This window comes from Balaenoptera physalus (genome assembly GCF_965194825.1).
Source record: "Balaenoptera physalus genome assembly, chromosome: 2".
Taxonomy (NCBI): Eukaryota; Metazoa; Chordata; class Mammalia; order Artiodactyla; family Balaenopteridae; genus Balaenoptera; species Balaenoptera physalus.
In genome coordinates this window covers 119330767-119354819 of record NC_138883.1, presented here as the reverse complement: position 1 = coordinate 119354819, position 24053 = coordinate 119330767, and the positions used below count along the sequence as shown (strand labels likewise).

Genomic DNA, 24053 nt, shown 5'->3' with positions numbered 1-24053 from the left:
CCCTGCCCTGGAAGCCAAGCCCAGCCCCAGCCCGAGCTGCTTCCCTGAGTGATCGGGGGTCAAGTCCCTCCCCTCTCTAGGCATCTGCAAAACAGGACCACACACCCTAGAGGCATCTTCCAGCTCTGACCTTTATGCAAGCCCATCTAGACCCATCCCATGCAATACCTAGGTTTTACCACTGGGTGGAAGAAGAGAGTGCAGCTGGAAGCCAGCCTCCCTGCAGCTGCTGCTGGCCAGTCCCTCGCCCAGCACCAGATGTTCTTTGCTCCCCAACACCATCAGCTGGCTCTCCGGGGAACCAGAGCTGAGTGATCACCCACATCCAGACATTTGCTTCTCCCCACAGCCCTGCAGAGCAGCCAGCATTCTCTACTTTTCAGATGGGGAAACTGAGACCAGAAGAGGGGAGGCCTTGTTCAAGGTCACACATCAGACATGGCAGAGCCAAATCTCTAACCCTTTTTCCCAGCCCCCAACACCCAGCCCCCTAGCAGAGGCTGTGTGAAGGGAGGACTGGAGTCAGGTAAACTTGGGCTGGAATCCTGGTGCCCCCACCCCTAGCTGTGCATCACTAGGCAGGTCCCCCACCTTCTCTGATCCTTGGCTTATGTAGGCGTCTGGCACATGGCAAGTGCTGAACACACGAAGCCACTGCTTTGTTTCTGGTATATTTTACACTCCACGAGAGCAGACACGTGTCTATGTTACTCACCTTGGTGTCCCCAGAGCTAGCATGGGGTGGATGTTCAGAGAATAATAGCTGCCTGGAGGCCCTCTCCCTCCCGGCCCTGTCTGGCACTCAGTATAAGGGTCTAGCCTCCTCCAGTCCCTTCCACCAACCCGAATCAACCCCTTCCCTTTCCCCCTTCCCCTTGGCAGCCCACACCCACCCAGGCCCTGAGGTAGTGGCTCCTGCCCACCTGCTCACCTTTTCTCCCCGTGTCTCTCAGCCCCACTTTTCCCTGTCCCTGCCTCTCCCTCAGTCCCTGTCTCCTGCTGAGCCCCTGCTCTGCACCACACACTGTGTTTACAAGAAAACCATGACAGTTTTTTATTTCTCTCTTTTGTCTCCCTTCCTCCTCTGAAGGGAACACGCTTCCACTCTCCCAGGAAAAAAGGAAGGCTCCAGAAGAGAAAAAGCAAACAAAGGACAGTGGGGCCATGGGTGCCCCCAGCCCCACCCATGGGCCACACGCACACGCACACACACAATCCTCCTCTTGTCCAGGCCTCCAAGAGCCATTCTGTTATTTGGGGGGTAATTGAAAAATGTCAATCTTTATTGTAGAGGATAAACGAGGCAGAGGGACATGGGGAGCAAGAGGGAGAGAGAGAGGAGAAGCAGAGGGAGGCAGAAAGACTTAGAGGGGAGAAGAGTCAGATGGGAGAACGTGGGCTCAGAGAGGAGAGAGGAGAAGCCAGAAGGAACAGGTCGGCGGCAGACTCTTCCCCTGCAGTGAGCCTGGCAAGGCAGCTTCTGACCCCACCGGGAATCCCGGGAGAGCCGGGTGGCAGGAGCTCCTATTCTGGTCCTCCTGTCCCTGGGCAGCCCCTGGAGTGGGGTCTCTGAGTGCTGGGGGCAGGGAGAAGGGGTCTGGCTTGGTCAGCGAGGGCTTACAACCACAGGCGCCCCATCCAGAGGTGGGACCCCAGCCTGGAGGGTTGAGAGCCAGCCAGCAGTTCCTCTGCTCCCGGGACAGGGAATCATGCCCCAGCTCCATCCTGAGCACAGAGACCCTGCTGAGCTCCCTTCCCGCAGCCCACCCCCACCCCCTCTGCACGGTGGGGAGGAGGGGAGGGTTCTCACGGTTTATCTACTCTGAATCTCCAGGGCAGTGGGCTGTGCAAGGGAGCCTGGGGGGACATGAGTACGTTCGTGAGACAAGGAGGCGCCTGGAGAGAGGGATGTGTGTGGTAGTAAATGTGCGTGTAGTATGCGTGTGTCTGTGTCTATGCCTTTCCCTGTGAATGTAATTTAAGGCCCGTGTTTGAGTGGGTTTGGTGTCAGGGTGTGTGTATGGAGTAGGGTGCGCAGTCTGAGCGTGCGCGTGCATGCGCGTGCACGTGTGAGCTGTACTGTGAGGAGCGTCTGTGTCCTGTCTCCATGCACATGTGGGTAAAGGATATGTGTCTGTGCACAACCCCTACCTGTGAGCCTGTGTGTGGTGTGGCAGTGTGTCCCCGCAGGCAGGGCCCCTCTTTTGCCCCTGGCCCAGGGCCACCATCCCCCCAGTCCTGGGAGCCAGAGCGACAACTGGCCCTCAGAGTCCCTCCAGCAACAACAGAATGATGGTGACCTATCCCCCGCCCCGGCCAGTGTCCAGGAGGGTTGTGTGACTTCAGTTTTACCACCAAGCCCTGGCAGGGGTGACCCACGGAGGCCAGGCCTCCCCCTGGCCCTGGGAAAGGAGGGCGGAAGCGCTGGTAGGTGCCCTGCCATGCACTGACCCTCACCCACCCTCCTATGTCTGCCCCCGCCTGGAGAGCGCTGCTTCTCATCCTCCCACCAAGCCACGCTCTGAATTCCTGGAGGGCGCGGCTGGGGCTCCGAGGCACAGCCAGAGCCTGGCGTAGGGCAGGAGATTAGCAAATGTTTGTTGAACGAATGAATGATTGTGTCTGTGTGATCATGTGCCAGGCTCTGGGACCTAAGTACCCAAGGGTACAGGCTAAAGTCCTACAAGAATCAGACCAGGGCTTCCTGCCAGGTCAAGCGAGGCCCCCGAGTTGTTCAGAAGCGGCAGGGTCATCACCCGGCCAGGCCTGAGAGGCCATGCCCACTGACCTTCTCCCAGTCATCTACATGGTCACCACCACAGGAGAGGCAAGGCCAAGAGATGGGGACTGCTTCGTCCAAAGGTCTGTCTCAAGCTAAATGACCCTGTCACTTCGTGGGCTGAGGCACAAGGGAGGCCCCATTTATCTTCTCTGGAGGCCACATCCCTTTCTTGGCGGGGCCATCTCTCTTCCAAACATCTTCATCCCCCAAAGATTCATACTGAATTCTCCAGCCTCCTCTCCTTCCCTTGGGACCTCAAACCAAGGGTTAGTTCTAGCTCTAGGGCTAACATCCAGCCCCTGCCCATAACTGGTGGTAGCTGGGGCCAGGCTGAAGGTCTGTCACAGACTGAGCCATGGAGGCAAAAACTAGGATTTAGTCCTAATGTAAGTCAAGGGTCTCACCCCAGACTGAGCCCTCACTCTAATCACACTGCCAAACCTGGTCACACTGTGAGCCCTGACCCTGTCACACATTGAACCCTGACCCTGTCACACATTGAACCCTGACCCTGTCACACATTGAGCCCTGACCCTGATCACATAGTGAGCCCTGATTCTGGTCACACACTAAGCCCTGACCTTGGTCACAGACTGAGCCTGGGCTTTCATTTAGAGACAGGCCATTAATTTGTCATAGGGCCAAAGCTGTTTCCCTGCCTCTGGGCCTCAGTTTTCTTCTCTTTTTAATGGAGGGCCTTGGGATGGGCTGAGCACTAAATCAGAAAACCCCTACTCAGAGGTTGGCCTGTAGCTTCCCTGACCTGGTAACACAGGAGAGCATCAGCCACTGCCACCTGCCAACCCCCACCCCTACCCAACACTTTCAGCCCAAGCATCACTAATTTTTGCAGCCACCATGATAAATGGCGTTGTCGGCAAAATGACATCTTTCCAATCTGCTGCAAGACAGATGGGTCCCCAAGCTCACTTGCTGTCTCTCGAGCCTGCCCAGACCAGCCCTGTGGACGAGTGGGGAGGACAGGACAGACACAATACCCCAGGCATGGGGGCTGCGGCGGGAGGGGGAGGAAATTTCAGGCCCAGAGTCAGGTATGACCCCAGTGGGGTTTTTTACAAGCCCCTTTTTAAAATATTCAGTTGTTTGTTTCTTTTTGATATTCCAAAGATATTCTCTGCTCCTTTCTATCCAAAATTAGTTCTTCAATACCATTTTCATTTTCAATTAAAACCTGAATATTGCTCAAATTCGCAAGGATGAGCCACCAGACACTGGTTCCTAGTGGCCCTTTCCTCCTGCCTCCCTCTGCTTTGGGGACAGTGGCTGCAGAAGGACATGCCTCTGCCTGAGCCATCAGGCCTGGGGGACATTCAGCCTCCTCTCCTCCTTCCCTAAGCCCCTCTCCCTCCACAGTTCCTGCCCTCCCTTCCCCACTTCCGCAGGCTGCAGAGCCGGTGTGGAAGTCCTCCCCACATCTCCTGTGACGGGGGGAGCTAGGAGAGGGGCTGGTCCTAGGGCTGGGGACAAGTCGGAACAGGGGATCTGGATACCAAGAATTAAGGAAAGACGAATACCAGACCCTGAGACCCCAGCCTCCCCAGACACCGGCAGGAGAGCTGGCACCAGTCTGTCCAAAAGCGGCGAAGCCAGAAGAGGTAGGGGCTGCGGGCATCGCCTGGACTCATGAGTGAGGCAATACTGCCCCCTCCTGGCTGGTTCACGGCTCCTCTTCTCCTCCTCCACGGGGCCCCTGACGGCTGGCCGTTGAGGCTGGGGACACACAGGCAACTCTCCAAAGACAGCATGTGACATGCAGACCCTCCTCCCAGCAGCCCCCCTGCGCTTTGCCTATTCCCTAGGCTGATCGCTAGCTTCCAGGCTCTGCCCATCTTATCCAACTTTCTCTCACTGCCCAAGGAATTCTGAAAAGACCACATCTTATCTAGCCCCATCACAGTGAGGACGAATCCTGAGTCGCCTCCAAGCTGCCCACCGTCTGGTCCCATTATGGGCCAGCCTCCTACAGCCCAGGCACCCGCTCTCTGAGCCTCCCCCGGTTCCCTGCCCCTGCACACTTTGGTCCCACCTGCACGCCTTCCCTCTCATCTTCACCTCCACCAAGATACCCTCCCTCCTACACACTGTCTCTGCTTGTCCTCTTGGGTTCCTCCCCCAGGAAGGCTGCCCTGTGCCCCCCGCCCCAGCCAGAATGGCTCCTGCCTCCTGCCCCACTTGCCCTGCTCCTCTCTTGGGGGTGACCACTATCAGGGATCAGAATCAAACAGTTCGGGAGCTGGAGGGAACTTGGACACCCTCCAGGTCCACCGTCCCCCCTCACAGAGGCCCAGAGAGGTGAGGGAGCTGCACAAGTCCACACAGCACATTAGTGGAAGAGGTAGGCCTAGAACTCAGCTCCCCGGAGTCTCTGCCCAGGGCTCGTTGGAGGACACCTGGTGAGCCACAACAGAACATCTCCCAGACAGGGACCCCTACAACACCGCCAGTATCCCCAGCCCCTCATCAGGGCCCAAAGAAAGCCACTGTGAGTGTTTGCAAAACGAAGGAATAAATGAAAATATTTATCTAATGCCTTCTATGTGCTGGATACAGCAGGCATCAGCTCTGCTACTTAAAACCTTGGTAAGTTGCTCGATCTGGTACAGAAAAATAACTTCTGGGGACGGGGGGTGGGGGTGAGTGCACCAGGAGGGGCCTCAGTCGTGAATGTCGACAATCAGTGGGCACAGGTGGGGCGAGTGCTTGATGCCCATGGTGAAAGCGGGCATGCGGGACTTGTGCACCGTGACCTGCTGGACGTCATGGGAGCCGGGGCCGGGCCGAGGTGTGTGGTCCACCGGGTAGGCAAAGCGCCTGGCCACGCTGTACATGGGGCTGCGGTTCTGGTAGACAGATGGCTCAGGCCGGGCGTGCATGGCCGGTCCAGGGCCTCCTGCCACATCCTCCTTGTAGAACCAGTTCTTGTCCAAGGGGCTCAGGCTGTAGCAAGGAGCAGCTCTGTTGGCGGGCAGGTTGGGCCCCAGCAGGAGTGGCAGCTGGTACTGGTTGGGGCCCGGATTGGGGTCCATCACTCTGTATGGGCACCGGTAGCCAAAGGTGTACTTGGGAGCCCTGCGCTCCCCAGGCGGGTGGGTCTTCTCCAGGTGGTAATGGCAGGAGGCCAGGGTGGGGCTCAGGCCTGAAAGTGGATGAATGAAGGGGAGGGGTCTCAGGGCAGGAGCCAGGCCACACCTCCTGGTGTCCAACTAACGGGTCTAGGGAGGGAGCTGAGGTCTTGGTTAGCCTGGTATGACTTCTCTATAACCACCTTAGCATCGGGCAGGAATATCACCACCCCTGCGTGGGACTATGGGATGGAGGTGGGGAGGGACTTCGGCCATCCTGATATCAGGATTGTGACACGGTTTTCATAATATAAAAACCCCAAGTGTCATCAGAACATCACCCTTGGGCTGTCATTGTCCCTGTGACAGCACCAAGAAAACATCCTGAAATCACTACAGTCCGTGAACTCATTAGCATGACAATATTACTGCCACGACATGAGCCCTGTGATATTTTTATCATAACATCACCCTGCAACATACATGCATAACATTGGCCTCAAGACATTAAGTACTGTGACACAGACACTGTGACATCAGTGTCTTGATATGACATTGCAGGGAGAGGCCAGAATCTGCAGACACACCTGGCGAAGGGAGTCATGACCCCTTTGCCCCTGCTCCTGTCCCAAGCATGGACCCCCATCCCCCAACCTCCCAACCCTGACCTCCCTCTCCCGGCCCATCTTACGCAGGTTAGAGATGCGCTCCGCCATGGGAACCTGAGGGCAGCTGGACATTCCAAACCGAGTTATTTTAGGATCCAAGAAATAGCATGGCCCAGGGTTGCATATGTCCATGATCCCTGCAAGGCAGCCAAGGAAAGGCCCGGTCAGCCCCAGAGGCCGCCCCAGGGTGAGTCTGGCCTGCATCCAGGAAAGATCCCCCTCCCCCAAAAAGGATCGAAGGCTCCCTTCCAGTTCCTCGGGCTCTTGAGTGTTTCGGGAGCCTTGATTTCCTCATCCGTAAAATGGGGCTTTTAACACATGAACTTGTTCAGAGGAACAGATAAAATAACAGCTGTGAAGCAGTTTGGTCAGCCCCCACCCCACCAGGGATTGGTGCCAAGGGGATAATAATAGGCATAGTGGCTACTGTTAATATGAAGAAGGGACCCAGCCCTGGAAAGGGGGTTCCCCTGCTGAGGAGGGTTTGTCGCCTCTGGGAGGGGCCGAGATCTCAGACCCCCAGATACACGCCCCTGCCCACCTTCTCCTCTCGCTGGCCTTGGCTGTCATCCCCAGCTCTTCGATGGCCCTCTGCTCCCCACCTTCCAGGGGGTTCTAAGCCACCTGGGAAGCTTTGAGGGCACCCCCCACCACCACTTTCCCTCCACTCACCAGCTATTCCTGCCCAGCTGCTATGGCAAGTGAACCCATGGCAGCCAGAGCGGAAGGGCCCCAGCCAAAGACCACACAGAAAGGCGACCCTGCCAGCTGGATGCAACAGGTCCCTTTGAAGCTCCCTCAGGAGGCCCAGTTGGGAAATGCCCAGAGTTGCCTTCAGAGGGATGGGTCACCTGGCACCCCTGCTGGCTTCCTTCTGGACCCAGCAGGCCACGTGGGTGTCCCACTCAGGACAGGCCTGGGTTCCCAGGGGACTCTGGCTACAGATAATGACTCCTCACCTCTCACCGCAGCCCCAAACATCCAACAATAATAATCCTACGCCCACGGGGATGATGGGTGTGGTGACCACTCACGCTTCTCCGAGTGCCGGGTGTGCAGGGTATAGGCTGGCTCCTGGAACATGGAGACGTCGTGGTCTGTGTAGCCCGTGCAGGATGGCCGGAGGTATTTAGCAGGCCCCGGACCTGTGAGCACCGACAGGGTGGCCCTCAGCCTGGGCCCGCCAGATCAGAGGCAGGGGAAGCCCCAAATACATTGTGCCTTAAGAACTCTGGGGTCTTTGCTCTCACTGATGTCACCCTGAGACAAAGACCACCATTGAGGTGCTTCCTTTGGGGAAACGCAGTGTTCCCAGATAAAATGTGATTTCCCTTGGACAGACAATGCATAATCAGAAAAGTAATAGTTACAAGGAACTGAGACCTTATTCTGTGCCGAGTACTATGCTAAGCATTTTCTGTGGGTTATTTCAGTTAAGCCTCTCCACAATTCTGTAAGACAGATACCCTTGTTTTCCCCATCTTACAGATGAGAAAATTGAGGCTTAGAAGTATCAATTTACCCAAAGTCACACAAGCCATTATTGTGAAAATTCTGAGACACCAGCCAACAGAGCCTAAACGTTTAATCACATACTAAACCACCTCCCACATAGAGCAACAATCAGTCATTAACAATGTAGTAAGAATTAGTTTGTCTGCTTTCAGTTGAGAGTAAGATTCAAGGGAAGTGAAGAAAGCTAGAGCTGGGCTAAAGATGCCACAGAATCCCTAGCCTTTTTCCAAAACTGGCCTCACTTCAAACCCCTTCCACCCCCCTCTCCTTCTCCCTCTCCCCCCAAAAAAAATTCCCAGCAGCTAATACCGCCTGCAAAGTTTAGCTTGGAAGTGCTGATCTTCTGTGGCTTTGAGGCGAGTCTGAAAGGGCTTTGCAGGAGGCAGGACTGGAAGGCTAGGACACCTTCGGCAGCTCTGCAGAGAGATGAATGAGCCCAAGCCCAGGTCTCACCTTTAATTGTTGCCAGGACGACAGGGGTCTGCTTTACCTCCTGCCCTGAGGGCACCTGCACCTTCCTCTCTGGCTGCTGCCCATAGAACACAGGGTTCCTGACCCCCTTGGGCAGTTTCATGTCTGGGGCCAAGCAGAGGGCAGTAGCAGCTGCTGAGAGACCCTAAGCAGCGGGCAAGGAGCTGGGCCTGGGTGGGGCCTGTTCCAGGGGCCCCTGCCCAAGCCCCTCTTTCCACTCTCTCTCCCTGATGCCAGAGGCTGTGTGGAGGCTGGGAAGCAAGACAGTCCTCCTGCTCATGCAGCTGAGGCCATCTGGGGTACAGCCAGCTGCAGGGCTCAGCAGGCTGGAGTTGGGGATGACATCACTGCAGAACTTAGACTGTTTATTTCCTCCAGTTGCCGTGGTGCCTGAACCGTAATTCTACGCTGGCAGCTCAGCTGTGGAACCCTGAGAACTCGGTCCCCCTGTCCCTGCTCCCAACCTGGCTAAGTAGCCTGAGGGTCCCCAGAACCTTGGGGCAGGAAAGAAAAATGGAGAAGTGGAGTGACAGATCCAACTCTTCACTCCTGGTGGGTGCCCTGAGGTTTCTGAAAGAGTGGACGGGTCATGGGTGAAGGGTTCTTGCCACCTGCACAGCCCCCTGGGGTGGTCCTCTATTGCCTGTCCCTCCCACCTATCTCCCAGGTTCTGGACATGCCCTCCCTTCTATCACAGTCTGTTTTTTCTTGGGAAAGTATCAAGCCAATTATTTCACACTAAGGTGTGACTGTCTGATAGCTTCCCAGACTCCTATCCCACAGTGTCTTTAGGGATCCACGTCTAGCTCAAGGAATACTTGCCTGCTGCTGGCATTTCAGGCAGGCAATGGGGAGCAAATAAAGGAGGAGGGAGGGTGGTGCTGAGGCCTCAAGAAGTTACTTCCTGTGCCTGTGGTCAAGAGCACCCCCTGGGGCGGCAGAAGTGTGAGAGAAAACATTGAGGGATAGGGAATATACCCAGCTACCATATGATTGATGGATGAGCCCCAGGGCTGAGGAAATGCTAGACACTCCTTCACCCCGAAAAATCCCAGAGGCTCAGGGGCCCCGGGGCCTGCTTGCACCTAGCAGTTCATAGCTCAGACTAAGGATTTGATCTAGAGGGGTTTCCATCTTGGGGAACAGAAGACTGCTGGCTTCAGAGAGAGTGTCTGTCACAGCCCCGGTACACAGATAAGGAAGCTGAAGACCAGAAAGGGGCAAAGACTTGCCCAAAGTTTCCCATTACATTAGTAGCAGAGACAGAACCAGAACACAAACCCCAGAGCTCTCTTTAGATCATAGCCTCTGATCTAATGGAAACCAAACCATGCTCTGAACTCATTCCAACCAACAGGCACAATGAGGACTCGGAGCAGACCAGCCAGGTGTGCTGGGTGCCCAGAGAGCCCTGGTGGGGCTGAAAGGCGTGGAACAGAGGGCAGGGCTCCCCACCTCCGCCAGCGGCAGCAGATCTTTCCTGTGCCTCTCTCGTAACCCGCGGGGCAGCCAAGCCTCTGATTTCTGGAGAGGGATAGCTGGGCAAGGCTGGGATTGGCCCAGCCTCAGCTGGCCTCGGGCCACAGGCAGTGCCTCTTCCTCACCCCCATCATTGTCAGCTTTTCCTGGAGGAAGCTGCAGGCCTGCTGGGCCCAAGCCCTGATGGTCCCCTCATGCTGATAGGGGCCAGATGTGGGGCTGGGCTCTTCACCTTCCTGGGCTGGGGGGGAAGGTGGTGATCTACAAGTATTTCAGACCCAGGGAGCCTTCCTGACACCCACACAAACACTGTTCCTGTCTGCCATCCTTGTGCCTGGCTCTCTTAGGGAAACTGAGCCACTCTACACCCCGGAATGTCACAAGCCACCCCACTTCTGCTCCAAAGGCTCCCTTCCCTCCAACTTTAACAGAGACTTAGCTCACCCCTGGAGACAGCCTTTGGCTAGCTTCAAAGCTGCTGCTCTGTCCCTCAGAGCCCAAGGTGGAGCAAGTCCTGGTTTCCTTGGTATCCACCCAGGCAGTGTCCCCTCCCTGACAAGAGCACATCTCCCCAAGACTCCAGCATCCAGGGTGCCCCGCTTCATCTCTCAGGGGTGCCATCTGTCTTGACGTGTTGACCTGGCGGCCCTGGCTCATGGTCTTCTTCCCCACCCCCCAACTCCTGCTATTACCCTGGTGACTTAGGTCTCCCCAGGGACTACCCACCATCCCTTGGCCTCCCAGGTCCCAGACCTCGTCATCTCCAAATGCCTCTGCTCCACTCCCTCTCAACCACCCTCCCCAGCACATCCTGGGCTTCTCACCCTCCTCCCAGGAGCACCGTTCCCTGTCCTTCCATTTCTGGCCCTGTACAGATTGCCTGCTACCACTGAGATCCCATCGGTGACCCTGCACCTCCTCCCCATCCTTCAGGCTGCCCTCCTTGTCCCACTTCTTTGCTGGTAAATCCCAGCCCTGAGTCACCGTGTCTGCCTTGCCCTCCTGTACCAGGCAGCTAAAAGCTGCTGCGGGTAGACCCATGGCCCCCAGACCCTGGACTTCTGTCCATGCCGCCCAGTGGCCCATCTCCGCGCCGGTCAGCTTGCTCTCTCCCTCTCCCCAGAGATCATTCAAACATGGCTTATTCCCCCTGTGTGCCTGGCCCTCCCTCCAGCCCCCGCTCTGCCTCCTGCTCACAGAGAGAACAGAGGACATCAGACTGGGCTTGGACTCAAACCCTCCGTACTACACTGTCAGAACCAGCAGTTTCCATCTGCTGTCACCTGCTCCCACTTCCCTCCTGGGGCTTAGGAGGACCCACCAAGACCTCCTCCCATCTCCTCTGTGTCTCAAGAACATTTCGCTGTCCATTGCCGCCTTCTCCTTTCTTTAAAGGAGCCTCATCTGGCTCCTTCCTATCATGTTCTACATACTCTGCATCCCTTCCATCTATTAAGAACCATCTAACACAGGGAACTATATTCAATATCCTGTGATAAACCATAGTGGAAGAGAATATTTAAAAAAAGAATGTCTATATATGTATAACTGAGTCACTTTGCTGTACAGCAGAGATTGGTACAACACTGTAAATCAACTATACTTCAATTTAATTTTTTTTTAATTACTGCTATCGAAAAAAATAATTAAAATGTTTTTTAAATTTAAAAAATAAAAACCATCTTCCTGGCCACGCACACCTCTCCCCAGTCCACAGGCAAACTTCCCCAAAGAGGCATTTTTCCTACAGTCTCATTCTCGCCTCCCTTTCACATTCTGACTCCCTGCAGGCTGGCTTCAAGCCCATCGCTCCCCCTAAACTGTGACCTGCATGTGGAAGCTGCAGCCAATAGCCACCTCTCACTCTCACTGGACCAGCCTCTCAGCAGCACTGGGCCACCATGACCGGCCACTGCCTCCTTCTTGCAGGACCTCTTCCTGGTTCCAAGATGTTCTGGTCTTCCTCCCATGTTCCCATTGCCCCTTCACAAGCTTTCTTCCTGGCTCTTCTCCCTCAGCCTGACCTTTCAGTGTTGGCATATGCTCATTAATTGCAAAGGGAAAAACAGTAACTTTACAGGGAGAATCTTGGCAGGCACCACCTCAACCAAGGGATGTAAGTTAACATTATTGGGACTTCCCTGATGGCACAGTGGTTAAGAATCCGCCTGCCAATGCAGGGGACACGGGTTCAAGCCCTGGTCCACGAAGATCCCACATGCCGTGGAGCAACTAAGCCCATGTGCCACAACTACTGAGCCTGCACTCTAGAGCCTGCGAGCCACAACTACTGACCCACGTGCCACAACTACTGAAGCCCGCGCGCCTAGAGCCCGTGCTCCACAACAAGAGAAGCCACCACAATGAGAAGCCCGCGCACCACAATGAAGAGTAGCCCCCACTCGATGCAACTAGAAAAAGCCCACACACAGCAACAAAGACCCAACGCAGCCAAAAATTAATTAATTAATTAATTTTCAAAAAAGAGTTCTTTGTACATTAAAAAAAGAGAGTCACACTGGTTTAAAATAAAGAGAGAATAAAAAGAAAAAAAATCATCAACAATGGGACAGATAGATGCTGTGTACCTCCTGAGAGGATGCAATGAGAAGGACACAGGATCACTTCTGGGGCGTTCCCACCGAGGGTACATAACCTGAATCTAATTGCAAAGAAACCAGATAAACTCAAATCAAGATTCATGTTCCAAAATAAAATAGGTCTGTACTTGCCAAAAATGGCAATATCATGAAAGATAAAGAAACACTGAAGAGCTTTTCCAGATTAATAGAAACTCAATGTACTTTCTATTCAAATGCAGTGTAGGAGCCAGGAGTTTCTTTTTGCTCTCAAGGATATTACTGGGGAAATTGGCAAAACCAGAAAAAAGCCTGTAGCTAGTTAAAAGTATTGTACCAATGTTAGTTTCCTGATCTGGGTTCTGAAAGAGAAGGTCCTTGTTCTCAGGAAATACATATTGAAGTATTTAAGGATAAAGGAGCATTATATCTGCAACTTACTCTCAAAAAATTCTTACAGGCAAAAAATATGTATATACGTAGAAAAGAATTTAAAGGTGGTAAAACATTACCATTTGGGAAATCTAGGTGAAGAGTATGTGAAAAATATTTGTAATGGCCTTGCTACTTTTCTCTAAGTCTGAAATTATGTTAAAATAAAAATTTTTTAAGAAAAATATGTTGGTATCTCAAAGTTCAGTCCTGCAGTCTTTTATTGATCACTCTCTCATACATCACAGCAACAAAACATGTATGCAAATTTGTTTAAAATTTGTTTCCTATAACCATAAATAATAAATAATTATTCAATTAAAAAAAAAATGTTCAGTCCTGGGCCTTCTTCTCCCATTTCACCACCCTCCTCTCACTGGGAAGTCTCATCCCCTCTTGTTGCTTCAGTCTCATTATCTGTACCCCAACAATTCCCGAATATATATGTCTCTGGCTCAGATCTTCTTAGGAGTTTAGACTCCCATATCCAACAGCCTGCACAGTGTCACTTGAGATTCTCACAAACATCTAAAAGTCAATAAGCCCAGAGCTTTTCTCTTGAGATGCTCCTTGTCCCCCATTTATATCAAAGAATGATGTCACCACCTACCCAAGTGTCCAAGCCAGAAATTCTGGACACCTCCCTTGTCCTTACTCCCCACATCCAACAATCACCAAGTCATTTGGGGAGCCTGTGAGCTCCCAAAGGCAGGGCTCTGTCACTTACCCTTGTGTCTCCAGCCCCCAGCATAGTGCCCTGACATATGGTAAGTGCTTAAGAAAGGTTTGTGGAATGAATAAATGAGTTGATCCATTGATTGATCAAGGAAACATCATTCCTCCTCATGGGAACAGAGTCTTACTTTCTGAACCCAGACACAGACCCAGTCTGGCTGACTGGACTGCAATTTACATTCATGGAGGTCTGTTTCAGTTATCTCTTGCCGTGTAACAAATTATCCTCAAAGCCTAAGAGCTTAAAATAGCAATACACACTTATTATCACACACAGTTTCAAGAGTTTAGGGGCCAGGAGTTTAGAAGTGGCTTAGTTGGATGGATCTGGCTCCAGGTCTCTCCAGAAGTAGCAGTCAAGATGTCAGTAAGAGCTGCAGTCATCTGAAAGTGTGACTGGGACTGGCACATCCACTTCCTAGATGGCTCACTCCTGTGAATGCTGGCGCTGACCATTGACAAAAGGCCTCAGTTCCTCTCCACAGGGGCCTTTTGCAGGCTGCTTAACTGTCCTCAGGCCGTGGTGGCTGGCTTCCCCCAGAGCAAGCAATCAGAAGAGAACCGCCATGCAATCAAGGCAGAGGCCGCCGTGTCTCTTGTGACCTGACCTTGGAAATCATACTCCATCATTTCTGCAATGCCCTATTGGCCATTTGGGTCAGCCCTATTCAATGTGTGGGTGGTGACTCCACAAGGTTGTGAATGCCCAAAGGTGAGGACCATTGAGGGCCATCTTGGAGGCTGGCTACCACAGGTTTTTCACTGTACAAGGACACCTAGCCAATGGGGCCAATAGGAGCTGAAATTCAAGCTGTATGTTCTTGGGTGAGGTGGCTGAAGACAGCCCTGCCAGCTTGCTCCAGCTGCCTCTTGGTTGTCAATCTTGCCTCCCCTTCAAAGGATTCCTGGAAGACGTGCAGAGAACACAACCCTGGCCTCAACAGGTGCCCTCATCATAACCACCAGGCACTGCCCTTCATAGTTTATAAAGCCCCAGCACCTCTGTTGGAAGGCATCATCCAAGCACCATGGCGGTTCTACTGTTTACTAATGAGGGAAAAGGTGCCTAGAGGTGAAGAGACTTGCCTGAGGCCACACAGAAAAGGCTTGGCAGAACCAGACTTCTGGCTCCTATCCCCACATTCTTTGACTGCCCTGCCCAGTCGCCAGCTCAGACCCATGTCTCCTAATGCCCACTGAAGCCTCATTCCCAGTTCTGAGCAGGTATTTCTAACCCTTCTTTTGGGAGTCCCACCCCAGCCCCCAAAGTACCTGTCCCATGCCAGACCCTGAGCAAGTATGTTCACAAATGTTCCATCCAAACAAGGACTATTCATTCCCCCTCCCAGAGGCTCTCTCTGCAGCCAGCTGAATATCCATTGGTGGAGCAGAGCAGGGGGTAACAGCATGAACCAATATTTAGAAATAGCACAACCCCAGGAGGAGTCAGCTGCGGCCAGCTGGTCATAGCCACTGAAGCCACAAGCCCTTGTGGACGTGGTGTGGAAGACGACTTCCTGCTCCCGGGAACAGAGGTTCTGAGAGGGTCCTCTACCACCCCCAGCCCCCATCTCCCCAAGACAGCTTGGGCATGGGGAGAGCCTGCCCCTGGCCAGAGAAAGCCCTGCCACCGGCCACCCATCCACAGCCCACAGCCGGCTCCCGAGGGCAGCAAACATAACTTTTCAGCTCCTGAATTGTGTAATTGTTGGGAATAGCTGCCCCCAGCCCTCCTGATCCTGGCTGCCTGCACTTGGAGGAGCCCCATGCATGCCGCCAGCCAGGAGTGGGAGCAAGACCACTCCTAGCACAGGCCCTGGACTGGGGCCCACCACCGCGGAGCTCCTGGCCGTGTGACTACAGGGCCACGGAATCGGGACCAAAAGCCCATGTCCCCTTGCACAGTAGTGGCCTGAGTTCTGTGTCCTTCATGGCAGAAGGCCACTTCCCTGAGGTTAGAACCTACACAGCGCGGGCTGAGGCACTGTTCCATCTAGGACACAAGCACCGGCCATTTACCAGCAAGCTGGCTTTGGCCACAAGCTCCCTGGGTGGGGCCCAGGCGGTCAGGGTGCAAAACACAGAGGCATTCAGATGCCAGGCCCTGGCCAAGGACAGGACTGAGCCACGGCCGCTGCCAGAGCAGGCGCTCTTCGTCCAAGAGGCATGAGGATAAGGATGACCAGCAGGGCCTGGCCAGCACGCCTGGCTGAACTCCAGCAGAGAAGAGGGTGATGCTCTCTGTTGTCTGTTCTCCCAGAGGCCGATCACTTGGGGAAACTGAGAAAAATTTAAATCCTCCTTCATCCCTGGGGCGTGGGCATCCTTCTTCAAGTGTGTTCTGAGTCTTCCTCTCCCCTATCCCAGGTACCCTGTCTGGTGATTTGCTGGGAACAAATCTGTCCAGGGGGCCAGGAGGCATTGACTCAACCACGTGTGCCCTGGGGGGGCACTGGGAGAATACAGAGATCACTACTCGAGGGAGTCTATGGAAAGGGAGGTCAGTGGTGAGAAGGAAGGCTGTGAGGGCTTCCTGGAGGAAGGTGAGATACGGCCCGAGAGGCAGGGGCAGTCGGGGATGGTCACCAGGGACACCCGGCCAACCCAAGCCAGAGAAAGTCAGGGCAAAAGTCAGAAGGCAGAGGAAGAAGGCCTGAGGATGCTAGAGAGGCCCTGGTGGGCTCTACTCAGGATGGGGATTTGGTGGGGGCTTCAGGGGGGCCATGCCGAGGAGGCTGGGGACAGGACAGTTGAGGAGCAGGCACTGCCTGGCCTAACAGCCTTTGCTCTGAGACAGTAAGAGGCAGTCAGGGATCAGTTCCAAGGCAACAGGAGGCCTCAACTTTCTGCCAGTCTTCCTGGCATGAGGCTGCTCGGCACCAGTCGGGGGGTCAAGTTCTAGGCTACAGGTTGAACAAAGGCCAGGCCTATGTGCGCCGGTGCCCCAGCATCCCTTTTCCACTAGAGCCTCAGTTTTCTCATCAGTGAAAAGGGAACACTGTCCCCCAACACACACACTCCCCAGGGTTGTCAAAAGACCAGGTGAATGTTTTGTAAACTGAGAAGCCCCAGCAGAGAAGCCAGTGTGGGCTATTACTGCCGTGCTGGTTGCCATTATTTTTCCAGGCCTGTGTTTCTCTCCCCAGCTAGCAACCAGGCAGGGGGAGGCTGCAAGCTAATCCTGACCTGAATCTCAGCTGTGGGCGGGAATTCCGTCTGGAGGCTCCACAGACAGACCAATGACTCCTGGTAGCGGTGGGTAAATCTGAGTGGGTGGGGATCAGGGGAGGACATGGGAGAAGATGGGGAGGGGGAAGGATGGGCAGATGGGGTGGGTAGAAAGCTCCACCCACATTTTTGATTCATAAAGAAGCAAAAGTCTTCTCCTCCTTTCTTTTTTCATTCCTAAAAAGAAATCTCTTTTCCTCCAAATGTTGTCTTCTCAGCAGCCTCCGCAACTCTGGGCCCACACTTGGCCAGTAATTAGCCCTTAACAAGGACCAGGTGCCTTGCTGACTTGGGGAGAAGGAAAAACAAGGGACAAGTGCGGAATCAATGGCTTTATTGCCACCGACCGAGGCCAACTGAGCACAGCCCCGACTGAGGCGTCCTAGGGTGAACTGGATGGGAGTTCTTGCATTTGCCAAAATCCCCACAGAACAGCAGCAACTGGCTTCTTACTCAACCGCAGCATGTATTTATTGAGTACCTACTGTGTGCAGCTGCCTCTGGAAGCTAAATACAAACTTTGAGACACATGGAGGATGTGCAGCAGGACTACAGGGCGAGGAGGAAAAAAGACAAGCATATGTTGAGCACCTGCTGTATACTTCGGGCTAGGCACTTGAGGTACATTAAAGGATTTAATCCTGGGACTTCCCTGGTGGCACAGTGGTTAAGAATCCGCCTGCCAATGCAGGGGACACGGGTTCGAGCCCTGGTCAAGGAAGATCCCACATGCCGCGGAGCAACGAAGCCCGTGCGCCACACCTACTGAGCCTGCGCTCTAGAGCCTGCAAGCCGCAACTACTGAGCCCATGTGCCACAACTACCGAAGCCCGCACGCCTAGAGCCCGTGCTCCACAACAAAGAAAAGCCACCGCAGTGAGAAGCCCGCGCACCACAACGAAAGAGTAGCCCCGCTCGCCACAACTAGAGAAAGCCCGCGCACAGCAACGAAGACCCAACGCGGCCAAAAATAAATAAATAAATTTATTTTTTTTGAAAAGCATTTAATCCCCACAAAGCCAATTTTACAGATGAGGAAACTGAGCTACAGAGAAGTGAAGTGACTTGCTCAAGGTTGGACAGCTAAGCAGGAGAGCTGGCATTTGAACCCAGAGCCCCGGTTACCACTGTGCTGTGGTGGTAAGAGCCCTGGGCTTGGGGTCAAAGACCTGGCTCCACCTCTTTGCAGCTGTGTAGACTTGCTCAAGTCCCTTAATCTCCCTCAGCCTCAGTTTCTTCATTTGCAGAACGGGGCAAAATTTTGTTGCAAATTCTGAAGGGCTGTACCCATGGTAGGACTGTCATCAGGCAAGGGGAGGGGCTGGGGAGACAGCAAGTGGTGGGATGGGGTTGGGGGTGGGCTGAAGCAGGCAGGTGTGACAGAGAGATTCTGATGGAGGAAAGGAGGGGGAAACACTCCAGGGGTACTCTTCCACCCATTCACTGGACAGAGAAACCGAAGCCAGGCACCGCTGATGCTAGGGCTAGGCAGAGCGCAGGCAGAGCCTCTAGGTGCTGGACGCTCTGCGATAATATTGCCCTTTCTCCTGCTTGGGACAAGGCTGATATTGTTGCCTGGGAGGGAACCAAGAGGAGCAGGCCCCCAGCCTGAAGCTGTTAGGTAGGTGCTAAATCCAGGGTCAGATTTCCAGGAGGCAGCCCAGGAAGTTGAAACAGCCAGATTCGGGAGTCAGGCGGCCTGGGGTTCTGGTCCCATGTGGCCAGGGACCTACTCTCCATGTGGGGGCCTTGCAAGAACCACTTCCAGCTCTGAGCCAGCTTCCTCCTCCATAAAGTGTGGGCAGGAGTGTTGTCACCCACCTTGCAGGATTAGTTCGAGGCAAAATAAATGATACCAGGGAGTTGAGAATCCCTCCTGCCTTGTGGGAGACTCTAGAACACTTCTCCTTTACAGACTGGGAAAGTGAGGCCCTGTCAAGGTTGCAATGCCAGTGGGCACAGAGCGGTGTAGAACCTCAGGCTGGTGCTTCTCTGCCCAAATGGCGTCCTGAAGAGACTTCAGAGGCAAAGCAGCCCAAAAGCAGTCTGTGGGGTGGAGGGCATCTATTCTTCCTTCTAGGCCTGGCGTGAGGACGCCCCTGACACAACCCAGGCGAGAGCAGAGGGCAGAGAAGTGACGGGACTAGCTCAGCTCACATCTCCTCCCAGCGGAGCTCTCCGGGAGCCCTTGCGCCAGAGCCCATGAGGTCTGGGCTCCTCTGGGATTTTGTCCCAAATCTCTAAGGTGGAGCCTGGGAATGATCGAGCTGTAAGGGTCCCCTGACCCCTGACGGGGAGGAGCAGCCCAGCACGGGCCCTTTAAGAAGACTAGGGGTGGGGGGCAGACAGGAGAGCCCCGGCCTGAAACCGGAGCGCGCGAGCCAGTCGGCGCCTGCCCCGCCCCCGGTTAAGTAGGCGGCGGGACGCCCGGAGCTCCAGCCCGCGCCAGTTCTCTCAACTCGAGACTCTGGCGTCCAAGCTCCAGGCTCCCAACTCCGCTCCTCGCCAGTCCCGCTGCCCAGCCCGCCGCGATGCGCTCGGGCCCGCGGCTCCTGCTCTCAGCCCCCGCCCTGACCCTGGCTCTGACCTTCGCTACGTTGGTGGGACCAGCATCCACAGGTGAGTGAGGGGTCTGAGACGCCGACCTAGACTGGCAAGAGCTGCGGAGGGTTTCTTAGGTAGAAGAAAGGGACAGGAGGACCCAGAAGTGGCCCCCAGACTGGGAAACGAGGGGACTGCACTTCTGCCACCCCAGGCTGGGGTCTCTGGCAGTACCACCCCACCCCCAGGGGATGCAGGACCCCCAGCCATGGCTCTCGATCTAGGGTGTCATGTGGGCTCTGGTTATCTGAGGTTGGCCCCAGGGTCACTTCCCTAGGGCGTGGCTCTGTGCAGGATTGTTCTCTAGATGCAGTGGGGACACCCCAGTGCCGCCTGGGCTCCCTGTGCCCAGCAGGCTATGACTGAGTTGGTGCCCAAAGGACATGTAGTGACAGTGAGAAGCGAGTCCCCCACCTCAGACACCCAGGCAAGGAAGGGGGAGTGCTGCAAGGCATGAAATGGGGAGGAAGCCACCCTGCCCCACCCTGTGTGAGGCCCCGCAAGCACCCCAACCTTCTGGGGCCTCCTCCAGCTGCGCCCCAGCTCTGCTCCTGCTCCCCTTGTTCCCGGGTGCATTTTCTGTCTGGCCTCTTCACCACCACCTTCCTCCTGGCCTCCTCCCCCTCCTGTCTTCTCTCTCCTCACTGAGAAGGCCTAGTTAGTGACAGACAGGACCACCCACTCTTCAGCCTCCTAGAGGCAGGGCTGGTGCCCCTCAGATATCCTGTGCCCCTCAGACAGCTCTGGGCACCCCCCTGCCACACCTCCCTGTCCCAGGCATTGGTGCTTGACTCCAGCAGAGACTGCCGTCTGAGAGGTGCTAGGATGTATCCGTCTCTATTGCAATGCCAGAAATCCCACCATTATGGCATTCTTCCCTTAGTTAAGGCACGGTCTAGTTATGCCATAAGAACTGTGGCCTCAGGGCCCATCAGTCATTACTACCCATGTATGTATGAATCAGTGCTTCAGCCTACATCTTTCGGGACCATTCCCAAGAACAACTTTGAGCAGAAGAAGGGCCTGAGTCTCCCTTCCAGGGACCTAGGCCACACCCCTGTCCCCATTAGATGGGGAAGCCAGTTAGAATGGACAGTAATCACGAGGCACCCAAAAGGGAAATGAGTCAGGGGAGGACCCCCCAGTGGGGTGAGTCAGAGCTGGATCCCCAGGCTCCCTGTTCCTGTCCCCAGGGACCCCATCCTTCAAGGTCTCAGGGCCTGGGTTGTGGGCTGGGCCTCTAGAGAGATAGGAAGGGGGCATCTGAGCTGACTAGAGAGGTCTGCTTGCCCAGCCTCCACCCAAGGGAGGGACTCCGGTACCCACCTCCTTGGGCTTCAACTGAGAGCCATTCTCAAATACCTTCTCAGCATCAACAGTGTGCAGACATTGTGCTGGGCAGTCAGGAGTGCACAGAAATGCATAGGCTGGGCTTGGAATCATTCAGGAGGCAGAAAGGCAAACTAAAACTCAAACAGCAATTCCTATCGTATCTGCAAAGATCCAGATGAGGAGAATGGTGCAGAGAAATTCAGAGGCAAGCTGGGGCGGGGCAGAGGGTGATCCTTGAGCCAAGCCTTGGAGGATGGGAAGGGGGTCAGAACTCCAGGCGAGGGCTCAGTGAGCAAAGGCTCTGAGGGGCTATGAGCAGAGGGAGGTTGAGATAAGGAGTTCCAGCAGCGTGGCTGGAAGGTATATATATTTTGAGCACAAGCCAGGAAGAGACACTGGACTGGGGCACAGAAACCTGAGATGGCAAAATGCAGTCCACGGCCTATACCCTATTGGCAGTGGGGAGCCAGCGAAGCTTTTAGAGAGGAGAGCAACATGGTGCCAGTGGGGTTTTATAACATCAAGCTGACCCCGGCCCTTAGGAGGGATTTGGAAGCGGTGAGGGGGTGGGCGAGCTAGTATCCTGTCCCCCTCACAGGCAGAGCTCCCCTCCAAGAGCCCACCTCTGTCCCCATGCCATGTCCCCTCTGTCCCCCTGTCCTGGTCTCTGCAATAGGGACAGCCCCTACCGAGGAAGGTATCACTCCCACCCCTCCTGGACACCCCTAGCCCCAAAGGCCCCCAAGTCTCAGGTACCAGAGTGAGGCACACTGCGATGCTTTCCCTGCACTCATCAACATTCCAGGGCGTCCAGGTCATGGGGCCTGAGAGTCAAGCACCTTTGGAGACCACCTGGGCCAACTTCCAATTGTACAGACAGGGAAACTGAGGACCCAGGGAGGAAGCAAAGTTCTGTAACCCACGGAGAAGCCCAGCTGCCCAACAAAAGCCCCTAGTCCCACTTTGTGGGAGCTCCCCACCTGCGTGGGCAGCTAGACTTGGCCCCTGTGCCCGTGTGGCTGATAAGTGTGATGTCCAGCCCCGTCTAAGCCCTGTGGGAGGCCCAGCAGAGCCACAGGCATTGGGGAGATTGGGTTTGAGCTGATGTGCTTCCAGCCAGGGGGTACAGCACAAGCAAAACTGGGAGGTCAGAGTGAGCACAGAGCATGCAGTGCCAGTGGCTCCCGCACCTCTCCCCTGCCTGGCATAGCTGACTTTGAAAGGTAGAAGGTGAGGGGCTCACGTGGGACTCAGGCGGGAGTAGCTGGCAGAGAGGGTTCCTGTGTAATCTGGGTGAGGGCTCTGAACTGATGGGGGTGTCTTAGAGAGCAGGGATGGGATGGGGACGGGGGAGCCTCAGGTGCAAGGAATTGAACCAGGGTAGATTCTGTTGCCTCTAAGGATGGTCTGGGCGAACGAGTGGTGCTGGAGACAGCCTCTCAGCCTTGTGTGTGTCTGTGTGTCTGTGTGTGTATGTACACTGCCCCAGCCCTCTAGAGCAGGGCAGGGGCCAGGCCCCTAGGCCCAGCCCCCCCGGACTCTGGAAAAGCTGTTCCAGACCAAGTATAACTGAGCCCCCCCTCCCAACATTCACCCGCCTGCCCAGCCAGGACAAGAAGAGCCTTTCAGTACTGCCCGCCTGGGGGGCCCGAGGAGGGGGCTGCGCCAGGTGGGCCAGGCGGCTGATGAAGGGCCGGAGGGGAGTAGGGTGTGAGGAACTGGGCGGGCTGCCCAGGAGGGGGCGGGCAGGGGAGGGGGAGTTGGAAACAGCCCTGACTACACACTCACTGGCGCACACAGATGTGAGCCCGCGCAACGGTGCACACAACCAGCGGTGCTCACAGACCTGGGCTGGGTGGAGCCTTCAGGGAAGGAGGTGAGGACGAGATGGGGGCAGGGGGTGCTGAGCTGCGCTGGGGCTCCTATTCAGTGCCAAGAGCAAATAAACAAGGGGGCCTTTGGGTCTGGGACTTGAGCCTGCTCCCTTCCAGGTCCCTCCGCCCCTTTACTGCCTTGCCGCCGACTCCTGGCCCCATCCAGCTCCCCTTTTGCCTCCAACATGCCCCTGACCCAGCGTGGGTCCAGTTCTGTAGAGCCTTCCAGAGTTAAGACTCCTCCTCCAGGTGCAGGCTTAGGGTGTGTTTCAAAAGTACTGTATTTCCATTATTACTGAGTGTGTTTGAGTAATTTTTGAATGAACCGAATTTGTATGAACAATTTTGTACTTGGATTCTCCCTGGGGTAGGGGCCCCTGGCTCTCTGCTTCTCAGGAGGGTCCGTAACTCCAAACAGGGGAGAGGATGGAGCTCTCTTATAACAGAGCTCCTACCTCCAGAGACACCCCATGGGGGGCACTAACATGTTGTCCTGCAGCTTCACAGCAGCCCTATAAGTCAAGAAACATTCCCCATTTTACAGATGAGGAAACTGAGGCTCTGAGAACCGGAAGGACTGACCTCAGGTCCCTCTTTGGGTACACAGGCCGCGGTGTTCTCACTCACCCCAGCAACAGATCAGGCCAGGTGGGCAGCCACCGACCAGTGGACTCGGGCCCCCCAGCAGAGGAGAGAGACAGGTCTTCAGGAGAGAGACAGGTCCCTGAGGACCCCAGATCTCTGTTCCCATCTCTGCAGACCCCTCCAGCAAGTGCCCCCTACCTTTCCAAACCCTCCCCACTTCCTCACAGCATAAGCAGATCTTCTTCAAGGAAGCCCACCACTCCTCCACCGACAGCTGGGGTGGCAAATGAAGCCCCATCCGTCTCAGATGTAGGGTAGTGGCTCTGGGGCTGCCGTCAAGGTGGCTTGGTGGCATGGCTCACTCATGTTCTGGACAGTGCCTCTGCTGTTGACCGTTCCTTCCTCCCCCTCAGCTCCCGCCCACGCCCTTGCCGCTCCCAGCCTGCAGAAGAGCCAGCCCTGCCAGCTCTGACGTGCATTCGCCAGGCTTCCCGCCACTGCTCATGCTAAACCGTTTCAGTGTGTGTCTCTCTTGCGGTTTAAGTGTCATGGTGGGTCAGTAAGGCAGCCTCCCCTCCCAGACCTCACTGCAGAGACTCCACAGCCCAGGCCAGCCCTCCATGGTTCATAGGGAAACAAGAGCCCAGAGAGGGGCAGCTATTTTCTCAGAGTCACACAGCAAATCCTTA

The 24053-nt window shown here is 55.2% G+C and overlaps 2 protein-coding genes across 3 annotated transcripts in view; one reads left to right on the top strand and one right to left on the bottom strand.

Annotated features, from left to right (window-relative positions):
* Positions 1–818: 818 nt before the first annotated feature.
* Positions 819–24053, bottom strand: part of CIMAP1C (ciliary microtubule associated protein 1C) — a 33248-nt gene continuing 10013 nt past the window's right edge. The window contains exons 1-4 of one of the 2 annotated variants that reach the window (XM_082452707.1): positions 8502–8768; positions 7568–7678; positions 6557–6670; positions 819–5939 (exon numbers count right to left, since the gene is read on the bottom strand). In XM_082452707.1, coding sequence (XP_082308833.1) covers positions 5458–5939; positions 6557–6670; positions 7568–7678; positions 8502–8622 — 828 coding nt within the window. In that variant the 5' untranslated portion in view covers positions 8623–8768 and the 3' untranslated portion in view covers positions 819–5457. Of the gene's footprint in view, positions 5940–6556; positions 6671–7567; positions 7679–8501; positions 8769–24053 lie in introns of those variants that run through there. The other variant, XM_082452706.1, reaches the window with a different exon arrangement.
* CSPG4 (chondroitin sulfate proteoglycan 4) overlaps positions 19173–24053 on the top strand; it is a 35819-nt gene continuing 30938 nt past the window's right edge. The window contains exon 1 of the mRNA XM_082452583.1: positions 19173–19591. Within this exon, the coding sequence (XP_082308709.1) occupies positions 19504–19591 (88 nt within the window). The 5' untranslated portion in view covers positions 19173–19503. The remainder of the gene's footprint in view (positions 19592–24053) is intronic.